This window comes from Anolis carolinensis, chromosome 4, assembly GCF_035594765.1.
Source record: "Anolis carolinensis isolate JA03-04 chromosome 4, rAnoCar3.1.pri, whole genome shotgun sequence".
Taxonomy (NCBI): Eukaryota; Metazoa; Chordata; class Lepidosauria; order Squamata; family Dactyloidae; genus Anolis; species Anolis carolinensis.
In genome coordinates this window covers 176,048,344-176,073,932 of record NC_085844.1, presented here as the reverse complement: position 1 = coordinate 176,073,932, position 25,589 = coordinate 176,048,344, and the positions used below count along the sequence as shown (strand labels likewise).

Below are 25,589 nucleotides of genomic sequence, written 5' to 3'. Positions count from 1 at the left end.
AACACAAGGCATACATTTCCCCCCTCTGAGCAGCCTGTTCCATTTCTAGAAGACAATACATTGCAGAAAGCATGGACGCATTAAAAAATTGCATGCTTTAAGATACATTGTGACATCTGATAGTACATTCTACTACCTCATTCTGTTTCGTGTGCAAAGGCATTACAGGGTGAAATTCAATTACAGTATATACTCAGGTATAAATCGATCTTGTGTATAAGTAGAGGACAGAGTTAAGGGCCAAATTTGTGGATTTTGCTTTGATTTATGGATAAGTCAAGGGTAAAAGTTTTTTAAATGCATAAAGCAATATATTTAAAAAGAGTTAAAGAGTAGAATAGAATCTCTTTATTTGAGGGGTTACAATTGAAGATGTGAAGTGGATTGCTGAGCATAAATTATACACATCTATACAAATACAGACAGGGGAAATAATATAAAAGAGGAAAAAGAATGGGAATGCAGCCTGAAAAAAGGAGCAGCAGGGAAAAGAGCAAGGAAAGCAACTTGCTTCCATTAGGGATCCTGTTCCCTCACCCTCTTTTTATATATGAGAGGAATAAACCAGCAACGTGAGAAATCTTTTTGGTGGCCATTTTTAACACAGTCTTTTTATTACATAAGCTTCTCTGCAAAGGTACTACGGAAGCCATGTTTAATCGTTTTTAATAAAAAATTTAACAAACTTGAGCCTTAAGTCCAAGATAGCTGACAAACCTGATTCCACAGATAATTTATTACAGTTCTTCGTCTATACCAGTGGTTCTCAACCCGTGGGTCCCCAGATGTTTTGGCCTTCAACTCCCAGAAATCCTAACAGCTGGTAAACTGGCTGGGATTTCTGGGATTTGTAGGCCAAAACACTTGGGGACCCACAGGTTGAGAACCGCTGACATAAGCAAAATTTGAGCTAAGAAAGACCAGCGTCCTTCTCTATTCAATTCTATCTTAACTACCTGTGACTGACTATACCACAAGGCAAAGAGTAGATATCCCCCTACTGAGTAAGGATCCCCTTACTCAGAAAGGGGAATTGTAGGCCAAAACACCTGGGGAACCTAAGGGTGGAGAACCACTGCTCTCTATATATACAGACATATATTCCTAATTAACCCTAACAGACCCCCATTATGTAAAAACACACTTTAGGGTTCCCAAAAAAACATAAACCAAGCCATTCACTTGACTAGGAAAACACAGAAACTGGGAGAATGTGTGTTGTGGCTGAAAAGCTTGAGAATGAACATCGAAAAGAACTCTCTCAGGTATTTTCCACACATATGTGCAGCACATTGTTATATAATATCAGTAACATGGTATGGGATACCCATATTTTAAAGATGCTTCTACCTCAGCTGCATGCCATCTTTCTAATAAATATTAGTAATTCAAAAATGTCACAAAGAACCTACAAAATGTGGCTTCATAACATTAGAAGGTCTGGCAAAATTTTGTCCTTGATTTGTGACAGGTTTACAAGACAGTATCTTATGGAATAAATGAGAGAATTTTAGAATTTTTATTCCCATTGGAAACATTCCTCTCTTTCCATTGAATCTCCACATTCAAACCTTTCATCTCTCGCATGATGGCTTGTAAAAATTCTATTTCAAATAATGTTTATTACTTGGCCAGAATGTAATTTTTTTATAATATCTTAATCCTTTACACTTCTTCTGATAGTAACCAACACACCTGGCTTTTACAGGTGAAACAGTAAATACACATTTATTAACACTTCTTAAAAGTGTGTCTATAAAATATGAGGCATACCAGTAAAATGAAGAATGATGTAGTATAAAATCTTTTCCTGACAAGTATTTGGAACAACCAGCATAGCTTAACTCATCGCTTTACAATGCATTTTAAATTCCAGTTCTACTTTTTCACTGCATTCAAATCTGTTACTAGATTTTTAAAATTGGCTCATTTCTGAGTAAAACTTTTTAAAGTTGGGGTGGCTAGCCAGCAGCCCCTCAAAGCCCTTCACTGTCCTTAGAAACAGAAACTTTCAAGCCTTTGGGCATTTTAGAATTTAATCTGCCCTCACGGTCCTGGGGGGGGGGGGGGGGGGGAGGGGAATTTTTAAACACCTGTACTGCTAATAGCTCAGACCACATACTTTTAGAGGTCTCAGAAAGAAATAAAAATAGTGTTGCCCATATCTGTTTCTTTTTGGAGCCCTGTTCTGCCCCCGCACTAGCTATTTATTTGGAAGGTGTCTGTGATGCAGGAGACAGATCGAATGCTACACATTTGAAGTAAAAACAATGTATTAAATAAAAGATCTCAAACTCCTTCTCCTCCAGAGTTTTACTGCTAGTCTTTGTGAAGGGAGTTAAAGTCCTTGAAACACAACCACAGTTCTGACTTGATGTTACTTTAATATAGCTTGAATTGGATCTGAATCTGTTTCCGACATGGCTTTACTTTGTATCTGTACTTTTATATAGCTTTGATGTAACTTTTATGACATGTGTGGCTTCAACGTGACTTGTGTAGCTTTGATGTGACTTTGACGTGACGTTGTATTTTGTGGTTCTTCCACCTTCCTTACTCTTCACCTTCCAATACCACACTGCCTGACTCCCCAAGGAGCTAAAAGGGACATGGCTAAGGATCCGCCTCTCAGAGGAGTCTTAAAGGAACAGGGCGAGGGAGGTTTCAAACACAAGGAGGAAGAGGCTGTCTAGACTGACCCCACAAACTATACATAAAATGCTAATCTCCTAAATGGGGTCTTAAACAGGAGTAACCAGTGAAAAATCTTGCGGAGGCACAACAGGCCTTTAAAAATGTGGTGCCCAAGTTTAAAAACAAGCAGCTCTTGCTGGGACAAATCCAACACACATCTTCAGAATATATCAAAACACACCAACCTAAATTTAGAAAGGGTCAGCCAAGTCTACCCTTAATATATCAAGCTGGGAAAGCATATGAATATTTTCATATATCAGATTGAGATAATCCAAATATATGGCATGAGTATGGATAAGGGTTTCCATTGATAAAGCAACCAAAGCTTCCTAGACCCAGACCTTATGATTCAATTTTGGTGATATATGTAATCCTCTGTTCTAGGTAAAGTCTATTTTTTTAATATTAAACCAACTGAAATTGACCAAACAACATTCCAATTCTGCTATCTGCTTTGCAATAAGTCTCACTTATCCAAGCTTCGCGTATCCAACGTTCTGGATTATTCAACGCAATCTGCCTCCCGCCCGGATCTACAGCTGTTTCTCTAGGCAGCAGGGACTGAACTTTTTACAGATTTAACTTCAACAATTTTGTTACTGCAACTTCATTTTATGCAATTCTATCTTTATTTGTAGTCATTGTGATGTTTTGGTGCTAAACTCATAAATACAGTAATTACTACATAATGTCACCATGTATTGAACTGCTTTTTCTGATGATTTGTTGTAAAAACATGATGTTTTGGTGCTTCATTTGTAAAATCATAACATAATTTGACATTTAATAGGCTTTTCTTAATCCCTCTTTAATATCCAATATATTTATTTATCCAACGTTCTGCAGGCCCGTTCATGTTGGATAAGTGAGATTCTACTGTAATGAAACATTACTGAACCCTCTGTGATTACAACTCAGCCTAATACTAGGCCTTTTCAAAGAAATAGCTGTCCTGGAGCAAAGTGATTGAAAACTGGCTGTGGCCTCTTCTCTGGTACAAAACCTAATAAGAATGGTTAAAATGGCCCAACTTGTGCTTTTGATGGCATAGTAACATCTGAGATTACAGACATTAGCATTTAGTAACTATCTTATTGCCTTTGGCACACCCCTAGGAAATCCCCCTCGATAGATTGTCACCTTGCCGTGGTGAGGGGGCTTGCGTGTTCCAATGAACCTGTGGGCACAACCACTGGAGTCATGCACTTCCAGGATGTAATGTAATGGTGTAACATTAGAAAATGTTGACCATTTCTGCTACCTTGGCAGCCACCTCTCCACAAAAGTCAACATCGACACTGAAATACAACACTGCCTGAGCTCTGCGAGTGCAGCATTTTTCCGAATGAAGCAGAGAGTGTTTGATGACCGGTATTACTGTATATGCATGTATGTGACTAAGTTTCTGTGGGATCACTACTTGTGTATGTGTGTGTTAAGGGAAAAACACCTGGTCAATTACAACTCATAGTTGAGTAATTAGAACAATCAAGGCTATCAGGCTTGAGCCACTTCCTGAATGGGGTATATCTGGGAAATGTTTGTAATGTCTTTTGGGGACTTACTGAATACTTGCTGAGAGCCTACTATGAAGATGCATGAATTTAATGCAAGGGATTTTATGTGAGTTTTGTTGCTGGAAGTTTTATTGTGATTTTTTTTTACTCTGCTACTTAAGAGTAAATTTTTGATTTCTCTTCCATTTTCGTGGCTTGTTTTCTTTTGCTCATTGTGGATACAGCAAAGGACTGGATAAGTCTGGACAGGACTACACGCAGTTTGTTTTTCAACAAACCCGTAACAACCGGGATATCCGTAGAGATACCAAGGTGCTTGTTTATAAAGCCATTGTCCTCCCAACCCTGCTCTATGCCTGCGAAACGTGGACGGTCTATAGACATTACACCCAACTCCTGGAGCGTTTCCATCAGCGTTGCCTCAGAAAAATCCTGCAAATCTCTTGGGAAGACAGGCGGACAAATGTCAGCATGCTTGAGGAAGCAAAAACCACCAGCATTGAAGCAATGCTCCTACGCCATCAACTTCGCTGGACTGGCCACGTTGTCCGAATGCCCGATCACCATCTCCCAAAGCAGCTACTCTACTCCAAACTCAAGAATGGGAAACGGAATGTTGGTGGGCAGGAAAAGAGATTTAAAGATGGGCTTAAAGCCAATCTTAAAAACTGTGGCATAGACACTGAGAACTGGGAAGCCCTGGCTCTTGAGCACTCTAATTAGAGGTCAGCTGTGACCAGCAGTGCTGCGGAGTTCGAAGAGGCACAAATTGAGGGCTTAAGGGAGAAACGTGCCAAGAGGAAGGCTCGTCAAGCCAACCCTGACCGGGACCGCCTTCCACCTGAAAACTGATGTCCTCACTGTGGGAGAACATGCAGATCAAGAATAGGTCTCTCCAGCCATCTACGGATCCATCCCCAAGACAACAGAAACAGAGGACCATCATCCTCGAATTACGAGGGATCGCCTAAGTAAGTAAGTAAGTAGAAAATAAAGATGTACACAACCCGTGATCAATTCTGTAACTTAATTTTGCGTCCAAATGAACCTATAGACATTTCCTGGATCCCCAGAAAATTTATCTGGTGATAGCAAATGTGTGGCTAGCTGTTGCAGTTTTAATTATTCACATATTTGATTAATATGTTATTTCTACAAATGCCTATATTCTCCAGGACAAGTCTGTGATCAGACATAGACCATAGAGTTACTCTGAAGGAATAAGAGATTGCTAGAGATGTGTTCTCTCGTGTTAAAAAAATTATCTTTTTTTAATCACAGTTTTCCACTTTTGCAGGAGCCCCATATACCTTACCACGAAAAAGTAGTTAACATTTGGATTGCAAAATAATGGGGCTGTATGCATTAGACTCACACAAAAATGAACTATTGAAACATCAGATTAGTTCTCCGTAAGACTGGGTAACATTGACTTTAGTAGTTCCACCAAGCCAACAATGTGATTCGGCAGCTAAAAAAGCCAATGGGATTTTAGCCTGCATCAAAAGGATTATAGTGACTAGATCCTGAGTTTGGTGGAGGCTCCTTCTTTGGAGGCTTTTAAACAGAGGCTGGATGGCCATCTGTCAGGAGTGCTTTGAATGCAATTTTTCTGCTTCTTGGCAGGAAGTTGGACTGAATGGCCCACGAGGTCTCTTCCAACTCTTTGATTCTATTATTCTTTATGATTCTACCATAATTATAACTTGTCATAAAATGTTTGAAGCAATAAGCTCTGGATAAATTTAGTGTGATTTTGTTTGTATTTCACTTAGGATGTTTCTTTTTTTCTAGATGAAAATCCACACATCAATGCAGGCACACACACAAATACTAACACTTATATGTTAGTGATGCAATTTTCTTTCTTCCTGAAGCTTATAGCCTCTGGCATTTAAGAAAAGGATTGTGAGCAGATAACCTATTAACAAAATACCACTCTAGTGAAATCCATCAAACTGGAGACATGTGGAAAGACACACATATAATACTAACATTGTAAACCCATAATAAATCTCTGTGAATGAACTTTGTTGATTTTTAATAAATATGTCTCTCATGTAATCTTTATGGTTGGTTGTTTAAGTCTCTGTTAAGAAAAATATCCCAGATAATTTACTGTTACAAATAAAATAGACCATTTCCCCCTAAAATATGGAAAAAACCTTTGTCTTCTTCCATTTCTTCTTAATGTGTTTGAGAATGGTATTCCAAAGAGAGCCATTATTTCTGATTCCACTAGTTTATCTGAAGGCTTTTAGTGCATTTTCCACTATTCAGACCAGTTAAATGCATATGTTCTTCTGGAGATGTCTAAATGGTCTCTTTACTACAACTTCCCCCAATAAATCGCTAATTTGCTGATTTTGAGATTATTATTAGACCCAGAGATCTTTCTATTCCTGGATGCATTTGCAGATACAGCAGAGATAGCATTCTCTGAAGATCATGTAGCAAAAGACTCTCAAAATTGGCACTGCTTTAATTCACTCTTGTGTGTGGAGCCCCCGGTGGTACAGTGGGTTAAACCCTTGTGCCGGCAGGACTGCTGACATGAAGGTTGCAGGTTCAAATCCAACCTGGGGACAGCAAGGATGAGCTCCCTCTATCGGCTCCAGCTCCACACGAGGACATGAGAGAAGCCTTCCACGGGGATGGTAAAAACATCAAAACATCCGGTGTCCCCTTGCAGTCGGCCAGTTCTCTCACACCAGTAGCGACTTGCAGTTTCTTAAGTCGCTCCTGACACAAAAAAGGTAGACCCATATAATGCAGTTAAATGAAGTTCAGACTGCATTAATATGGCAGTGTAGAGCCAGTCTAAGGCAGGATCTATACTGCAATATAAACTAGTTTCAGAATGTGAATTAACTGCATTGAACTGGATTATATGGCAGTGCAGACTCATATAATCTAGTTCAATGCAATTAAATCTCCATTCTGAAACTGGCAGTGTTGATCCAACCTAAGTCTTTTGCACTGAAAGGCAGCAGTGTGCCATACCCACATTCTTTTTATTGTGTTTATATCCATTTCCTCCAATCCTAGGCAAATTGACACACCTGATTCTAAAAGAGGTATAAATGAAGTTTAGCTGTCTACGCTTTCACCGCCATACACATGTCTAGCCACAAAAATGGTCTTAACCTACTAAGCACTGTCAAGTTGTATTTGATTCCATGGAATGACAAGAATAATAATGATGACCTCCTCTCATTTTTACAAATCTAGAAGGATACCATAGGAAAATACAAAACACAGGAATACCGACACACTTGGTGACAGAGGCCATCAGTTGTGCTTGTAATAATTGGCAGAGATCCAGGAGCCCATGGTATCAATACGCCTATTTGTATTGTTCCACAAAATAATAAACAAAGCAGAGAGTACATCCCAATAAAAACTCTCAGCTTCCAATCCTCCTGCATGAATATTGTCAAAACTCTGAATTTGGAAAATGTGAAGAAGCAATAAGTGTAGCACTGTAGTGAAATCATGGAGATCAGGCACTTAGCTGAACTCAAAACCAAACAAAACCCTACATAACTGTGAAATCACGACCCCTATATATTGTAACATGTTGCAATCCAATAAACTAATAACATCACAAAACAATGCATTACTATATTAAGTCACTTTAAGACAAGTATGTCATTTAACTGGTCCTACCTACCTTTGCCCCCGATGACGCAGTGGGTTAAACTGTTGAGCTGCTGAATTTGCTGAATGAAAGGTCGGCAATTTGAATTCGGGGTGCAGAATGAGCACCCACATTTAGCCCCAGCTTCTGCCAATCTTGCAGTTTGAAAACATGCAAATGTGGGCAGATCACTAGGTACCGCTCCAGTGGGAAAGTAACAGCACTCCATGCAGTCATGCTGGCCACATGACCTTAGAGGTGTCTATGGACAACGCCGGCTCTTCGACTTAGAAATGGAGATGAGCACCAGCCCCCAGAGTCAGACACGACTAGACTTAATGTCAGGGAAAAACCTTTACCTTTATATACCTATCTTAAGGATTGCCAGAATTGTGTAAGTTTTTTTTAACGTGTTGGGCCACAGCTCTGGAGTTCAAATCCCTGTTTGGCTATGAAACTCTCTGTCTAATGTTGAGCAAGTAACATTCTCTCAGCTTCAGAGAAAGGCAATGGCATCACTTTTCTGAACAAATCTTGCCAATCACACCCTGTGATATTATGGTCCCCATAGATTGGAAACTACTTGAAGGCACACAACAATGAACCAATCTTTAGTGGAGTTCAATGAAGCAGATTAAACAATCAAGAGTTTGCAAAGCCAATTTGTGAGTTGGGTGGACGGGTGTGCTTTTTAAATACCACAAAAAGTGGGATGGCATCACAGGGAGGGATTCTTGATGCATATGCAGAAACATAAAATTATGAGATAGCTGAACAAGTGACAAAGGAAACCATCCAACTGCGAGACCTCTGAAAAATACTGATATTTGCCCTACGTTTTCCTAGTGACTGAAAAAACAGCAAACCTAGAGAATTTAGGCCAAGCTTTAGGAATAAAGGGAAATATCTCCGTCACCTGCTGCTTTATAGCACAATAGTGTCTCTCTCATGTTCTGTGGCATTTAATCCTGTGTTGTTCTGGGAATCTTCCCTGAGACAAAGTTGTAAGGAGTTCATATTTCGTAAGGGAGTACTATGATCCTCTGTATAGAGCCATCTGTCATTCCCTCATTATGGATTTTTCAAAAAGCTCCTGAAAAGATCTAAGCAGGGTCTTCTCTTCCTTCTTTTGTTTGCTCCAACCTCAATTATCTTTGCATCATAATTGTCTTCAGTGACAGAATAAAACCAGCTTGTTAGCAGTGAGCACCATGTGGATTCATAACGAGGTCAAGATGGCGTTAACAAACATATACGTATAAGAAAATCAAAACAGCACAATTTCCATGACTGTGTTAGAGTTCTTTCCTCAGTGCTGTGTTGATGGAAATTTGGATTAAATGGTTCTAGACAAAGATGACTTATTAATCAAAATATCGCAAATAAAAGTTGAAATGTTGAAAGAATATTTTTTCTGTTTAGATTTTCCAAAAAGACAAAATTGTTTCATTGTTTACAATGGCCCAATGAGGAGGCAATCCTACATGCACCCACCCTGCAAGCCTTCAATGCTTACTCAAAGTCTTCCAATAACTATATGGCCTTCCAACTTCAGTAGTCTATGATTCTACTATGCAGACAACTAAACCCAGTGTTTATGTAGAGCAGAGCCACTGAAATTAATATAATTCAGGAGTCATGATGACCTTAAGCTATGCTCATTTCAATGGCTCTGTTGTAACTGGGACTTTTGGTTTTGCCAATACTTTCAGCTCATAGCAAGTTAATTTAACAGCCCATATCTGTTTAGAAGAACATTCGATTTAAAACTCAGAAAAATATTATTTTACAAATAAATTAAACACTGAAATTTAAACTTTTCCATAATGAATAAAGACAAACACCAAAATAGGAAACTACCATTAATACAACAGAATGTATTCCAAAATTAAAAGATGCAGTAACCAAATATCTTCTTCTTCTTTATTCGGTCAGTCATTTCCGGCTCTTCGTGACCGCATGGAGCAGTCTGAGCCAGAGCTCCCTATCGTCCGTCGCCGCCCCCAGTTCCTTCAAGTTCATGCCAGTAACTTCAGGGATACCGTCCATCCATCTTGCCCTTGGTCGTCCTCTCTTCCTTTTTCCTTCCATTTTCCCCAGCATCATGATCTTTTCCAAACTTTCCTGTCTTCTCATGATGTGGCCAAAATATTTCAACTTTGCCTCCAATATCCTTCCCTCTAGTGAGCAGCCGGGCATTATTTCCTGGAGGATGGACTGGTTGGATCTTCTTGCGGTCCAAGGCACTCTCGGGATTTTCCTCCAGCACCAAAGTTCAAAAGCGTCTATCTTCCTTCGCTCAGCCTTCCTTATGGTCCAGCTCTCGCATCCATAGGTTACTATGGGGAATACCATTGCTTTGACTATGCGGACATTCGTTGCCAGTGTGATGTCTCTGCTTTTCACTATTTTGTCAAGGTTGGCCATTGCTCTCCTCCCAAGAAGTACACGTCTTCTGATTTCCTGGCTGCAGTCTGCATCTGAAGTGCACTTCGCGCCTAGAAATATAAAGTCTGTCACTGCCTCACGCTTTCTCCTTCTATTTGCCAGTTGTCAATATGTGTGGTTGCCATAATCTTGGTTTTCTTGATGTTTAACTGCAGCCCGGCTTTTGCACTTTCTTCTTTCACCTTGTTGATAAGGCTCCTCAACTCTTCCTCACTTTCAGCCATCAGAGTGGTATCATCTACATACCTAAGGTTGTTAATGTTTCTTCCAGCAACTTTAACTCCGGACTTGGAATCGTCAAGCCCCGCATGTCGCATGATGTGTTCTGCGTACAAGTTGAATAGGGAGGGTGAAAGTGTACAGCCCTGCCGCACTCCTTTCCCAATCTTGAACCAATCTGTTGTTCCATGGTCTGTTCTTTATGTGGCTACTTGGTCTTTGTATAGATTTCTCAGGAGACAGACAAGGTGACTTGGTATCACCATACCACCAAGAACATGCCACAATTTATTATGATCCACGCAGTCGAAGGCTTTGGAATAGTCAATAAAGCAGAAATAGATGTTTTTCTGAAACTCCCTGGCTTCCTACATTATCCAGCAGATATTGGCAATTTGGTCTCTTATTCCTCTGCCAGACATCTGGCAACTCTCGCTCCATGTATTGCTGGAGTCTACCTTGCAGGATCTTGAGCATTACCTTGCTAGCATGGGAAATAAGTGCCACTGTACAGAAGTTTGAGCATTCTTTAGCATTTCCCCTTTTCGCTATGGGGATATACTCTTTTTATTTCCCTTTGAATTTCCATGATGAGCTTCTCCTGGCCAAGATTTAAAGAAAGGTAAAGCAGTTTTTTCACATGACTATGCTTAAACGAGGTTTCTGCCTCCCTCCAATCACTAGGCAAGACTACCGATTTGGCTTTTGTTTACTCTTTCACCTATTGCTGTCAACCTTTAATATCTTTCCAGCTTTGCTGACAAAGCTAGCTTGTTGTTATTGCATATTAGCAATAATTTATTTCAGTTGCCAAGTATTTCAACTGAGGCAAACAGTTCTAGGGGTTACAGCTAGAGAAGAAAGAATTCATAAATTGAAATCTTGTTTTCCTTCTTCAATTAATTCCACAGTCGCCATCTTGCAAGACAGTCTGCTTCTACAACTGGCTGTGTTTCCCAGACTTTAATACAATTGTAAATCTTCCTCAATCCACCAAATGTTGTACCATCTGATACGTAATTGAAGCTACCTCAAGAACTGCAGGTACGGGGCCCAGCATACCTAACCCCAAAGATCAAATGAGGCACGAATGAGTTGAAAGCAAAAGGAACAGAGGCCAAAGTGGATGCCAGCAGATTCTATGCTCTCAAAACTGACATGCTACAATGAAAACCTATAGAAATATTTTAGGACTTTGACAGCAGTTCAAAACAAAGGACTTTTGTCACCCCGAGCACAGATTGGCTCAGTCTGGGGCCAGCTAGGATCCACACGTTGGTTGGATGAGATGAGCCATCTTCCACTGGTGTTGATTGGCTCTTAAGTGGGAACTTAATAAATTGCCATTGCTCAGTTTGAAGTTTTGTGGCTGTTTCTTCATCTGCCTCTCATGGGGGCATGAAAGGAATGTTTGTAGGGTTTGAGTTAATGTGTGCTTGTAGCTCTGTTTGCCCAAAGTAAGACGATGGGTCTTGCTTAGCTAAAAAATGGGTTCAAGGGTGTTTGCACAGTTTGAATGAGTTCTTGAGAAGAGGGTCTGCCGAGGTGTTGGGTAACTTCCAGGATTTTTCAGTCTGGATCCATTGTTAGGTATACATAACTATTGTGAAAGAATTGTCTCCTGTTTGGAGGAATTGTGAGATTTGCCCTGATATGTGTATTTGTGCTTATGCAGCTTTGATAGATCCAGGGTGAAGGTTGCCTGCAACTGAGTTTCTGGGGGAAAGGTCACCATATCTTGGTGCTCCTGTAGTAGTGGGTTTGGGGGTCTGTTTTGTTGACCCAGGATTTCAATAACACATCTAAGCCTGAAGTGGAGCTATAATGAATGCAAAAGCTTTCCAATAGTCCAGTAATAATCAACTTACAATACTGGGATTTTGAGTCTTCTGTGGCTGGCAACTCTCTGAAGATGCCAGCCACAGATGCAGGTTAAACATCAGGAGAAAATGCTGCTAGAACATGGCCATACAGCCAGGGCCGGCTGGAGATAAATTTAAATATTAAGCGGGGGTGCTGAAAAGCGCCCCCCGCCGGCCCCGCCTCCTGTGCCCTGGCCCCGCCCCTGCCCAGCGTGCCTTGGCCCCGCCTCCCATGCAGTGTGGGAGGCGGGGCCAGGGTTGGAAAGAGGGAGGCTTCGCCGCCCGGGGAGGGGAGGATGGGATCCCTCCTCCCCTTGCCGGGCGGCGAAAGAGAGAGGCTTCGCCGCCCGGGGAGGGGAGGAAGGGATCCCTCCTCCCCTTCCCGGGCGGCGAAAGAGAGAGCCTGGGCAAGGCCAGCCAGGCCACAAGGCCAGGGCGCACTGGTCAGGCGGCGGGGCACCGTCAGAGCGGTGCCCCGCCTCCCACCCAGCCTGACGGCACCCCCCGGGACCTGCGCCCGAGGCGGCGTCGTCACGTGGACTCCATGGTGGGGCCGGCCCTGCATACAGCCCAGAAACCACACAACACTCGATTCTGGCTGTGAAAGCTTTTGACAATACAACTTACAATACTGTTCTGCCAAAAAAAATCTTTTATAGTCAAGCTTTACAATCAAATACCCATGATGTGTTTTATTGAAATATGTAAACAGTTATTAATATAACCTAATATCTATTTTCTGAATGAACTGCTTCATTCAGATTCTCAATCTTTGCATGTAATCTAATCATCACTTATGCATGTGGATACTGCATGTTTGGCAGAGAGAAAGAAGCAACAAACAAGTTGTGTTTGATTAATCTTAATCTTAAGCACACTAAATCATACCAAAAGTTGTGACACATGGAGAAAACTGATTAAGACATGCAAAGAGATCTTGTAGAGTCTTTGAGACTAACAGAGAAAAAAGTCTGTAGCATTACTTTTGTAGATTTTATTCCATGTATCTGATGAAGAGTCTCTGAAGCTTATGCTTCTCTCTCAGGGCCCTTCTACACAGTCACTGAAATCCAGTTGCAAACCAGCTCAAGGTCAGGGTGTCCACAAAACATACACCCACATATGGGCTGCAAACGCATATAAAGCCAGAAACTCAATATTTAAAAAAAACTCACCAAAACTTCTAGTTCAATCCATAAAATCTACCGCATCTGATCAGTATATATTTCATGCAAAGCTGAAAGCAAAGACCAAGATGCAGAGTGTTTGTGAACACAGGGCTAGCGCTGAAGCATTTGGTGGAAGAAACAGAATACACAGTTGGGATGGAAGATAAACAAACACCTCCCCCTGAGAGGAAACCACAACACAGGAATGCTCACTTTCACTTTCTTCCTCTGCCCTGGTTTTGTCCAGTACTGATTTTCACCGAACAGGTTGCTTCTTATCACATCTCATCAGAGAATGTAGGGGGAAAATATGGATTGATTTGCAATCACTGGATTTTTGTACACTTTGTTTCAGCTTCTAGCCAGTTTTTTGGATGCCTGTGTAGGCATCTCACATGGAACCAGTTTCTTTAATCCACATCCTGAACTGGTTTAAATGGCTATGTAGAAGCAACCTCAGTTAATCCAAAACGTGGCACAAAATCTCTTTACAAATTGATCCAGACTAATAAAGCTAAGTCATTGAAGACAAATTAAGTCATAAGTTAATAACCACTTCAAATATTTTAAGGATAATCACATATATGATGAAGTAAATTTATTTGCTGTTGCTCCAAAAGAAATAACCCAAATCAATAGATTCAAATTGATCTAGTATGACAGCATAAACATTAAGAAAAACTTCCAGATATTACTTGCAACTTCTAAACAATGAAAAACTCATTTCTGAAAGTGAAGAAATCTCCTTCATTATGGGCTTGTAAGCAGAGGCTGAGCAACCATTTTTAAGCACTGTAGCATTTTGTGAATTGATAGAGGGCTGATGGAAACAACTTTAGTGGTCCTCTCCTCTTGGATCATAAAGGAATCAGAATTTGAAGCAGAGGCTTTTCTTTGATTCTTGGGAGCTATACAGAAACTGAGGGTCTACTTGAAGTATGGAATGCTTTCTCTGACAAGTTCTAGTTGGTGAATGCTGGTGACTAGAACCTTTCATTTACACCCAAGACAGAAGTTTTCTGAACTATGACAACTTTCAAAATGATAAGAGCACATAAGGCAATAAAAGATTAAACAATACCTTGTATCTGAGCGAGATAAATTCAGCTGACTAACATGTAGGAGTCTTTCACAAGACAATGGGTGGTCTCGGGTAAGCGGGTTTCCTGAGTGGATGAGCCGGTTTTGTCTACATACAGGCCCCAAGCCATTTGTCACGTCCATGTCCATCACGTTATTCTTCTCACATATCAAATTACAATGATTGTAGGCACCATTCACTGTTAAATAAAAGGGAGGTGGGAGAGAAAAACATAATATAAGCTCTTCAGTAAGACTGTTCCTTCATCTCCCTTATTCCTCTCAGCACGCTCTATCCTCTGTTAGTAGACAGCTTCATCAAATTGGGAGAATGCAAAGAATTTCAAATTAATCAAGATTCCTTCACAAAGGAATTATCCACCGTGATTTATGGTTGTTTTTCATTATATTATATCTTGGAAATGGTAACATTTCAGACAGAAATTTATTTTACAAGGGGAAAGATATTTTGGGAATGGAAAAACCTCTATGTGGTATTCTCTTTGACCAAAAACCTCGGAAAGTCCTTCTCAATACTAGATAATAGTTTTTCGAAATATTCTGCTTTTAAGTTGAAATTAAAAGGATTTCTGGTTCATTTTGCTGAATGTCCTCCCCTCCCTACCAATCAAGGAAAGATAAAAGTTTGAAAAACAAACAAATGGTTTAGATTGATGGATCCATTTCTGATACAATTCTTTTACTAAGGATACATCCACACTGTAAAATTAATGCAATGTTGAAATGGCCTCAATAACCATGCCTCAATGCTATGGAATCATGGTAATTGTCATTTTACAAGCTTTCATTGGCAAAGAGTGTGGGTGCTTCACCAAACTACTGTTCCCATGATTACATAACATTGAGCCATGAAATAGAACCTAGACCATCTGGTATTCATTGGTGGTCTCCATACAAGTATTAACCAGGGTTGTTCCTGCTTAGCATCCAAAATCAGATGGGATCATGTTCCTTTGTGGTAACTGATATTGCAGGAAAATTTGCTGCCTACTCCCCATAATATTAGCAATGTTCTGTTATTACTATGCAGGAAAAAATAGCAGACTACTCCCCATAATATTAACCATGTTCCTCTTTCCCACTTGTACAAAATCTCTCTTTAATTCTGACATGTAAGAAAAAAGGACAAAAATGTCAAATTCAGAATACTATTTTAGAAAGTCAGCCCATGAGCAATGGGCTAATGTTTTCATCATACTTTCATTCTGTTCTACTATAATGTCAGGTCACTTTTATGTCAAGTTGTCATTAAGAACGTACTAACCATATGGCAGGTACAATAAGAGTAAATGAGACATGACAATAGAACACTTCCTTTTGCGAGGAAATACAGACCAGACTAAAAAAAATAAGAAAAATAAAAAGAAGAGGCCGCAATAAATCCATTATTCAAAAATAATACAATCAAATGATATCAACATCTATTTAAAATTATGAGGGACAAAATATGGATGTTGTTTGTTTCCAGTTTCTTAATACAGCTAGCAGGAGAAGCAGATATTTTACTTGCCTGGGGCTATATTTGTTCTTTGAAGGGAATCTGTGTATGGGCATTTATCCTATTATTGTAGTGTACCAATAACAGATTACAAGAATTTGTCTATGATTTATTTACACCCAATATTTCATTTTACAGGAATCACAGTGATGCTGATTTCTAAACAAACAACAAATATGCATGACCAAATCCATAGTTATCCTAGAGAAATTCAAAATCCACAGCCTGTTGTATTGTGTCATTACAGTTCAGATACTTTCTTCATATTCACATTCAAAATACAAAATGTGAAACAGACTTTACTTAGAAGTATACAGCTATACATTTAACCAGGACCAGAAATGAGGCACACAATAAGGATTCAGGCCTTTGGCTCTCCTGGCCCCAAACATCATCCCAAGGAGATGGAAGGGACAATTAATCTAGAACTTCCAAGAGTTTGGAAGTTCTTGAGTTTCTTGAGTTTGCTTATCATTTTAAAATACATATCGGGGCTTCATTTATTAGCAATACAAGTATTAAGGATAAGTCGCCTTGATTTCTAAAACTGTTTTAGCTTTTGATTCCTTGTGGTATACACAGGTTTTTGATAAAATTAGTCATTGGAACTTCATATTGAGATAAGACCAAATGAAAAGGGTGAATGGTTTTTTAAAAAATATTTCCTGTTATGCATTAGAATTGTACTTAATTAAAAACAATGAATAAATAGCTGCAATGACACATACAATTGCAATGACTCACATTCAAAACAAAGATAGATTTGAAATATTTGCCTAGTATACTTAACTATCCCCAGAGTTTTTTTGTGGCTTTTGTGGTGTCTGCCAAACTAGGTCATTTGCTTACTCTCACTGCTTGGAGACATCATACAGAATGCACCTATGACACGTCTAATGGAAATAACATTTTTACTGGCGACTAGCAGTGCAGTATCCTTTCAGAAACAGACTTTTCAGTATCATAGCATTTACATTTATCACAGTAAGACTGAACATTTGTAGGCAGGACCAAGGAAATCTTCTTTGACAACTAGAAAGGTATGTAAGATAGTATCACCTTCAGCTTTACACCATTTTAAATTGAAAGTCTAAATTCTAAGAGGAGAAAAATCACTTCCCATTGCATATCCTCATCAAGAAAGGACTGAACTGGTCTGCATAAGAGCTCAGACTTCTAAATGATGACAATTTCTAATGTTTGACCTCATTTCACACTGCCAAGGACCTATTTGGTTCTATGAGAGATTGAGTGCTATGTAACTCGTTGTGTGCTTTCAAGTCATTTCCGACTTATTGGCAACCTTAAGGTAACCCTATTATGGAGTTTTCTAGGCAAGATTTTTCCAGAGAGCATTTGCCTTTGCTTCTAATGACACTGAGACAGTGTGGCTTGGCCAAGGTCTCCTAGTGAGTTCTCGAGGCCAGTGAGGATACTGGCCTCCAAAGTCATAGTCCAATGCTCAAACAACTACATCACAATGGATCTTACTGTGTAGGTAGTATCATTTAGTTCCAGCTGAAACTTATGAGGAATCACATATATATTGTCCTGTAGTTACACAAAACATTGTTGATATGAACACACTTATCAGGGAGTTATGTCAGTATCAAGCACTTGTTCTCATTCAGTGCTAAAATATTAACAAGACAAAATATAAATTTTTAAAGACACATTAAATTGTTGGGTGCATTCTAATTTGGGTTTCTAATTTTCTGATTCACTGAATGCATTCAGACAAAGGTAATTGTTTGGACAGTGTTTATGCTATCTTTCATATCGGTATAGTCATAAATCCACCCTAGATTTAAAGTTTTATTTTAAAAGAGCTATCCAAGGTACTGAATGCTCACTATAACAGGATGATTACCTTGGATAGGTACTGTATATGGTTTGGAGGAGCACAATATTGTTGGGGTTTTATACAAAAACAATAATTTTGTCCCCAAAGTTAACTAGAAGATTTTTTTTAAAAAAACAAAACCACTTCTTGTGAAAATTGTTATGGGTGGGAAGTAGTTTAAAAAATCAAACATGGTATGGAGACAGGGATTTTACCATGAAAAATGTAAGGTTTTTATTTAATGGAAAACCCATTTTCCATGCAAAATTCTGTTTTCCAAAAAAAATTTGTGCAAGAAACAGTAATTTTCCACCGTATAATGCGAATTTCAATTTTTTTTTAAACCATGAATGCTAAAACTGTAATTTGTAACATAAGATGCAATGAATTAATGGCATTAAAAATGAACTGGATATACAGTAGTCTCACTTATCCAACACTCGCTTATCCAACGTTCTGGATTATCCAACGCATTTTTGTAATCGATGTTTTCAATAATTTTCCACCGTATAATGCGAATTTCAATTTTTTTTTTCAAACCATGAATGCTAAAACTGTAATTTGTAACATAAGATGCAATGAATTAATGGCATTAAAAATGAACTGGATATACAGTAGTCTCACTTATCCAACACTCGCTTATCCAACGTTCTGGATTATCCAACGCATTTTTGTAATCGATGTTTTCAATACATCGTGATATTTTGGTGCTAAATTCGTAAATACAGTAATTACTACATAGCATTACTGCGTATTGAACTACTTTTTCTGTCAAATTTGTTGTTAAACATGATGTTTTGGTGCTTAATTTGTAAAATCATAACCTAATTTGATGTGTAATAGGCTTTTCCTTAATCTCTCCTTATTATCCAACATATTCGCTTATCCAACATTCTGCCGGCCCGTTTATGTTGGATAAGTGAGACTCTACTGTAGATGTGTGCATGTGTTGTCTCAGACCAGTGACTGTAGTAGTCTTGCTGGACAAAAGAACTGTTCACAGAAAGAGGCCACAGATGAATATCATTGACCATACAGAAAATCATATGGACTCAGTTATCACAATGTATGAGAAACCAATAATGGGCTCAAACCAGAGGAAATTAGCTTCTCTGCTGTCATATTGCCTTTCTGAATAGATTCTTACACAGAGCAGAAGAGAGCAAGCAATAGTTCAGCTTTGAAATTATTGCCAAAGAATGGTAAGAACAAGACTTGGATGTTACTTCTAGTGGAACTGATATGAAGTTATTTTCTTACTAGTACACACAAATTGGCAAGAAAAGGGGCTGTTAATTAACTTAAGCAGAGTGATTGGGAACAATGTTTTAGCCATATATTTTAAGAAATCTGGAGAATTCCCTTTATAACCTCACAACTCCTGGATTCCAGTGTTATAGCTGGGGTGATATTGAGCTATTGCTGACATAACAGAGGTTGGTTATAACTCACTGCAGTATCAGTTATTTCCATGCTATAGCCCTTTTGCTGGGTGACCCTATCTTATTATGCAGTGAAAAGACAGATCTTTGTACTCTCACCCTTTAGTATCTAAATCAACAGTGGGCTCTTCCCTTTCCCAAATCTACATAAGATGCACATACTCATTTCCTAGATTTGGTTTTCTTGCCAAATCAACTTATACATAATGCATTTTATGTTCCTAAAGTAACAGAGACTTGTATTTTTTAAATATTTATCTAAACATTAAATTCCTTTCCCTCCTTAGGGATCTTCCTGCAATGGCTATTATCTTTTAAAATTTTTAAAAGTTTAACCACATTGACTAAATATTCACATCATCACAATTCAGTAGCTAGGACTCAACATGAAAATCTGAAGGTAAATGTGACTGAAATGCACAATGTATTTTTCCAATAAAACTGTTGGAAATTGCAACCTTGTTCAAGCCTCCTCTAGTAATTTGTTAATCCATACCTCACAACCTCTGAGGATGCCTGCCATAGATGTGGGCGAAACGTCAGGAGAGAATGCTTCTGGAACATGGCCACACAGCCCGAAAGACATACAACAACCCTGTGATTCTGGCCATGAAAGCCTTCGACAACAAATCTATGATTCTGTTTGTGTACTGTTTAATATGTATGTTCTGGTATGCAGCTTCTTTTGTTCTATGTTTCCTGAGAGGCTGTGGAAGGGGCTGCAGACCACATGATCCGATCTGAGACTGCTCAGACCTCAGACTCCATTTTAGATTCTTCTTAGACTTTGGACTGCTCAGACCAACACACACATGCATGCTGTTGTTTGTAAGAAAGATGCCCTGTGTCATCTGCACAGAGAAATTATTTTAAACATATCTGCAACTGGACTGATAAGCTATGTACTTGTGTCATGCTGAACACATGAAGTTGTGAGTAAACCAAATATGTTATTTTACCAAAGCCTACTTCATTTTTGCCTCTTGAGTGAATCATATAAAACTAGTTGTTTTATAGGATAGTAGATATATTTTTGAACACTGAAAAACACTTCTAAAACTCTGCACTGGCAAATCTCTTTTTCCTAACAGACCAGAGACAATAGGTCCAGTTTAACAACTGAAGACATTGCCTTGCATATTACATCTGGTTGTATACCATACGAGAAGATTCTACTCAAACGGGGTTTTGGCTCTTCTCTGAAAGATCAAACTTTTCCAAAAGGTTATGATCTCCAAATGATTGTGAACGCCATTTTCCAAAAAACAAAATAAAACCCAGATTGTTAAGTATCAAATATTATATTAAATATTGTTATATGATAGCGTATCCCATTATATAAATTTGCATTTTATAAAGACAAATTTTCCCCAAATTGTATCATGGCATATAGTTCTTTGATTTAAAACTTAGCTGATAGAATAAAGTCTCATGGAAAGTTCCAACTTTAGGAGGAGTGGTATATTGAGTCACATACATTTCTGCACATTTGAAGCCACTAGAGAAAATATTGGATTTGCACGTACAACTGTCGAAGTAATTGTGCCAAAGCAAACATTTCCACTGAGGAATGTTTTATGGATTCAGAGACCTCTGTAGAGATTAGCACCATGAAATGATCTGGTAGCTTCAAGGAAATACAATGCTAGTATGATTTGTATCAAGGGCCTTTCCCTCTTTCCCCTTCCTCTCAAATTTCTGATATTTCAGCAGAGGAAAAAGGAGAAACCCTCAGCCAGAAACATCTTAAAGCAACCATGAAAACCTCATTTCAATAAATTGAAAGCCAGGTAACCTAATGGCATTGCATCATGTCTGATTTTGGAAACTAAGCCGGGTTAGCCATGGTTAGCATTTCGATGAGAGATAGTTTACCAATAACACATACTGCTGGCTATATTTCAGAGGAAGAACTGGGAATACCACCTCTGAGTATTCCTTGCCTTTAAAAACCCTATGAAATTCAGAGGGTCAACGTAAGTCAACATATATAACTCAAATCCCAGTTCTTAAAAAGGTACCACTGTCTTTCCAAAACTCCCCAAATGATTCAAAGTTACCATGGCAAAAACATGAACACACTAGCAAAATACTTGTGAAGCTACTGACTTAGGACCTTGTCACATTGGTATATACTTCATTTACATCAGTATGCATCCCGTATTTAATTCGGATAGGATGCATACTGACACCATCACACCCGATTCTTATGTTTTGAAAATACTGTGAATTGACACATCACACCATTGAAAGCTGGCCTCTCCCAATTCATTTAGATGTCTCGCTACATCACTTCAACTCTAACATTGCACATTGACATAGCCTAGAAGTCTCAAACTACCGTTCTTATGAGATTTTAGCTGACAGAATGTGTACTGATTTTTCTATCACACCTAAAAACAGTGCCTCAGAACTATATTTTAAAAAGTAGCGGAGCAGAAGTATTAGCAGAGATTACAGAATGGTTTCCACCAGAGACTCCTCAATGTACTTTGGAAGACGAGGAAAACCAGAAGGATATCTGGCCGCCTGAAGACCCACCTCCTAAAATCGAAGATAGCCTGAGCAGAGAACCCAGAGTTTCAGAGATTCTCCAGAAGTATGATATGTTGTTTGCACATCAATTTACGGCAGAGGATGAAGAATATCAAAAATATGTCCAGCATTCCACAGACCAACCTCCTTTAATACAAGAGTTTAGAAGCAGCTTGGGTGGAAACCAGCGATACAGAGATCGATTCAGAGACAACCGACAGTTTAAAGGCAGAGGAGACCGATATGACCAGCAAGGAAGCTACAGGTCCAACCAGTGGCAAGACAGAGGCTCCGCGAACAGCTATTCCCAGTACCATCAAAGACAAATGTCCTTCTCCCAACATGGACGGCAGTCCCATTATGGCTATGGTTTATACTTGCAGGGCTATTATAGTATGGTGTTTAGCATTGATTGTCCAGCATAACAAGTAGTTTCCTTGATTCCATCAATGTTATCCTAGTTTCCATTTTTTAAATGAAGAACTTTTCTTCTTTAAAATTTTGAAATATTTTGCATTCTACATTTAAAATGGAGACAGAGACTATTAAACTGAAATTAGTTTAAAAAGCAAATGGTGAACTTGCTGCTTTGCCTTCCTTGTCACTCCATCATATTATATGGATAAATATTTGATGTTTGTAGGGGATTTGCTTTGCTTCAGAAGTATTTGCATATCTGACATACATATTTTGTGGGAAGGATTATTAAAATCAGTAATACATCATGATAAAAATAACCATATTTAAAAAAACACAATTAGAATCCTGGGTGCAATTCTACACGTGGGGTTTTAATCCATTTCTACAATGTTTTGCAGATGTATTCCAATGGATTACTAACAGAATGGGATAAATGTCATATGATAGAATCTGTTCTGAATCACATTCAAAGGGTCTCAGAAATGGAATCTATCTTAATGTGTAAGGTTCTTAGCCAACCACTGTAGCACAAGATTGATATCGTCACATCACTAATCCACCTTGCTGAGTATTATCTGTATTATCTATATTTATCAGATCTCAAAGGTATCAATCAAACAATGTTGCTTATTGCTATTGCAGATAGTGGAGACTGACTGGAATCTTTCATGTGCATAGCATGTACTCAGCCACTGAGCCATGGTCATTTCCCATTAGCTCTTACACCGCAGTAATTAAATGTGGTATGGAAATTATACCATTCTCAAAATAATCTCCGTAATGATGGGAAAAATTATCTAATGGTTCAAAAATGCATAAACCATACTGACTCAGAACTAGACATGATTCTGCAATGCTTGCAGACCTAAGAAAAACTGAGTATGCATATGTGTGTGTGTTTGTATAGTGCAGGCATGGACAAACTTGGCCCTCCAGGTGTTTTGGACTTCAACTCCCACAATTCCTAGCAGCTGGTAAGCTGGCTGGGATTTCTGGGAGTTGAAGTCCAGAACATTTAGAGAGCTGAAGTTTGCCCATGCCTGATATAGTGTGCAGGACAGAAAAATGTAGCAACAGAGGCAAGATGATGTTGTTGAGGATTAATACATATTGATTTAAAGTAATGCAATAATCTCTTGCAGTTTATGATCTCCAACATATTTTAAAGCATTATTAGATGTATTCCTGACAAAGTGTTTATCTTCCGCACTTTGAAATACAATTTATGTTACATTTGAGGCTATCACAATAAAGTATTGCTCAGAAAGCCAATATTTTACACAATATTGTTGATAACGTAAAGGTAAAATAAGATTGAAAGTATAAATTAAATGAAAAGGCTTAGCAACTAGATGACACCACCGATTTGAGCCAAAGTGCGTAATAGTTTAACAAAAATTCCTCTGAGTGATTTTGATTTACTTTATTTTATAGATACATTGTTTTATAGATGCAGCAAAGGTGGAAGCAAGTAATGAGCCTTCCAGAAACTGTTGCTCAGCTACACGGTATTATTTATTTCTTTGTTTGTTTTAAATTGCAGATAATACCTTCTTCCAAGAAAAAATTTCAGAACATATATACAAAAATTAAATGTTCGAAAAAATAAAAGCAGCATAAGCCCCAGTATCAATATAACAAAAGGGAGGTGCATAAACACTTTATTGAACAGCCATGGGACAATTAATAAAGGGTTTAAATAACTACAGTGTTAATGCCAGATATACCTCCAATGGAAATTTATTCCTAAACTGGCGTATCACTAGAGAGAAAGTGGCTTCTTTGTAGATGAAACATGTGCTTCCAGATGGAATATGGTCTGTTCTGATTTTCTTAATTTTGGGGTAGTTTAATATGGGAGGAGGTGCATCTTCAGATATTTGAACACCATAGTGTTTAAGGAGCCCCCAGTGGTGCAGCGGATTAAATCGCTGAGTTGTTGAACTTGTTGACTGAAAGATCGACGGTTCAAATCCGGGGAGTGGGGTGAGCTCCCACTGTTAGCCCCAGCTTCTGCCAGCCTAGCAGTTCGAAAACATGCAAATGTGAGATTAATAGGTACTGCTTCAGCGGGAAGGTAACAGCGCTCCATGCAGTCATGCCGCCCACATGACCTTGGAGGTGTCTATGGACAATGCCAGCTCTTTGGCTTTGAAATGGAGATGAGCACCAACTAGACTTAATGTCAGGGGAAAACCTTTACCTTTACCTAGTGTTTAAGGATGTAAGAAAAGCAGTAGCGTCTTAATTCTGACTTTGTAAAAAATAGAGACACTATGTTTTCTTCAGAACTGATGTAACATGGTTTTGTTTAGACCAGGAATGGGCACCAGGGGTTAGGAGAGGGGTACAAGGCCAAATTCCCCCACTAGACACCCCCTCCCCCCACCCACTTCCCACAAGCTACCCACTCCATAGCAAGCACCCACTTTATAGTCCATCACCAAATTGTGACCAGAAGGGTCATCATATAACTTAAGATTATGACTTTGAAAGGAACTAGAGAGGAAAAAAGAGGAATAACGAGGTAGAGGAAGGTTACAGGGGTTTTGTTGGGCTGGAGATGTTACTGCTTGTTTTCATGTGTGGGGTTTCTGTGTGTGATTTCCTGACAAAAATTGCTCTTTTTTAATGAAGAGTTGTTAAAAATTTGGGCAACTGGTGAAGAGCTTCAGGTACTATGAAAGTGTGGTCCAAGGGGGTCTTATGTATCTTCTGCCCATCCTTGATCCAAACAAAACAGCCATTTGCCTCCCTTGTGTGTTAAACTTCCAAGCCTTTTCTGATTCTGGAAGCTAAGCAGGGCCAGGTTTAATACTTGGATGGAAGAACACCCAATAATATCAGAAATCCCCAGGGAGAACTATAAAAAGAATCCTGCATGAAATACTGGAAAGCCATTGCCATTCAGTACTCAGCTAGATGGAACACCTGTCTAACTCTGCATAAGGCACTTCACTATGTTACAGGTTGAGTATTCCTTATCTGCTTGAGACCAAAAGTGGATTTTGGATTTTGGAATACCTATACAGTAGAGTCTCACTTATCCATGCTAAACGGGCTGGCAGAAGCTTAGATAAGCGAATATCTTGGATAATAAGGAGGGATTAAGGAAAAGCCTATTAAACATCAAATTAGGTTATGGTTTGACAAATTAAGCACCAAACATCATGTTTTACAACAAATTTGACAGAAAAG

The 25,589-nt window shown here is 38.9% G+C and overlaps 1 protein-coding gene across 2 annotated transcripts in view; it reads right to left on the bottom strand.

Annotated features, from left to right (window-relative positions):
• The window catches only part of glis1 (GLIS family zinc finger 1), a 267,434-nt gene that overhangs the window by 146,962 nt on the left and 94,883 nt on the right, over nucleotides 1–25,589 (bottom strand). Inside the window, exon 3 of one of the 2 annotated variants that reach the window (XM_062979605.1) lies at nucleotides 14,634–14,832. The exons of the other annotated variant lie outside the window; for it this stretch is intronic. Coding sequence (XP_062835675.1) covers nucleotides 14,634–14,832 — 199 coding nt within the window. The remainder of the gene's footprint in view (nucleotides 1–14,633; nucleotides 14,833–25,589) is intronic. 2 annotated transcript variants of the gene reach the window in all.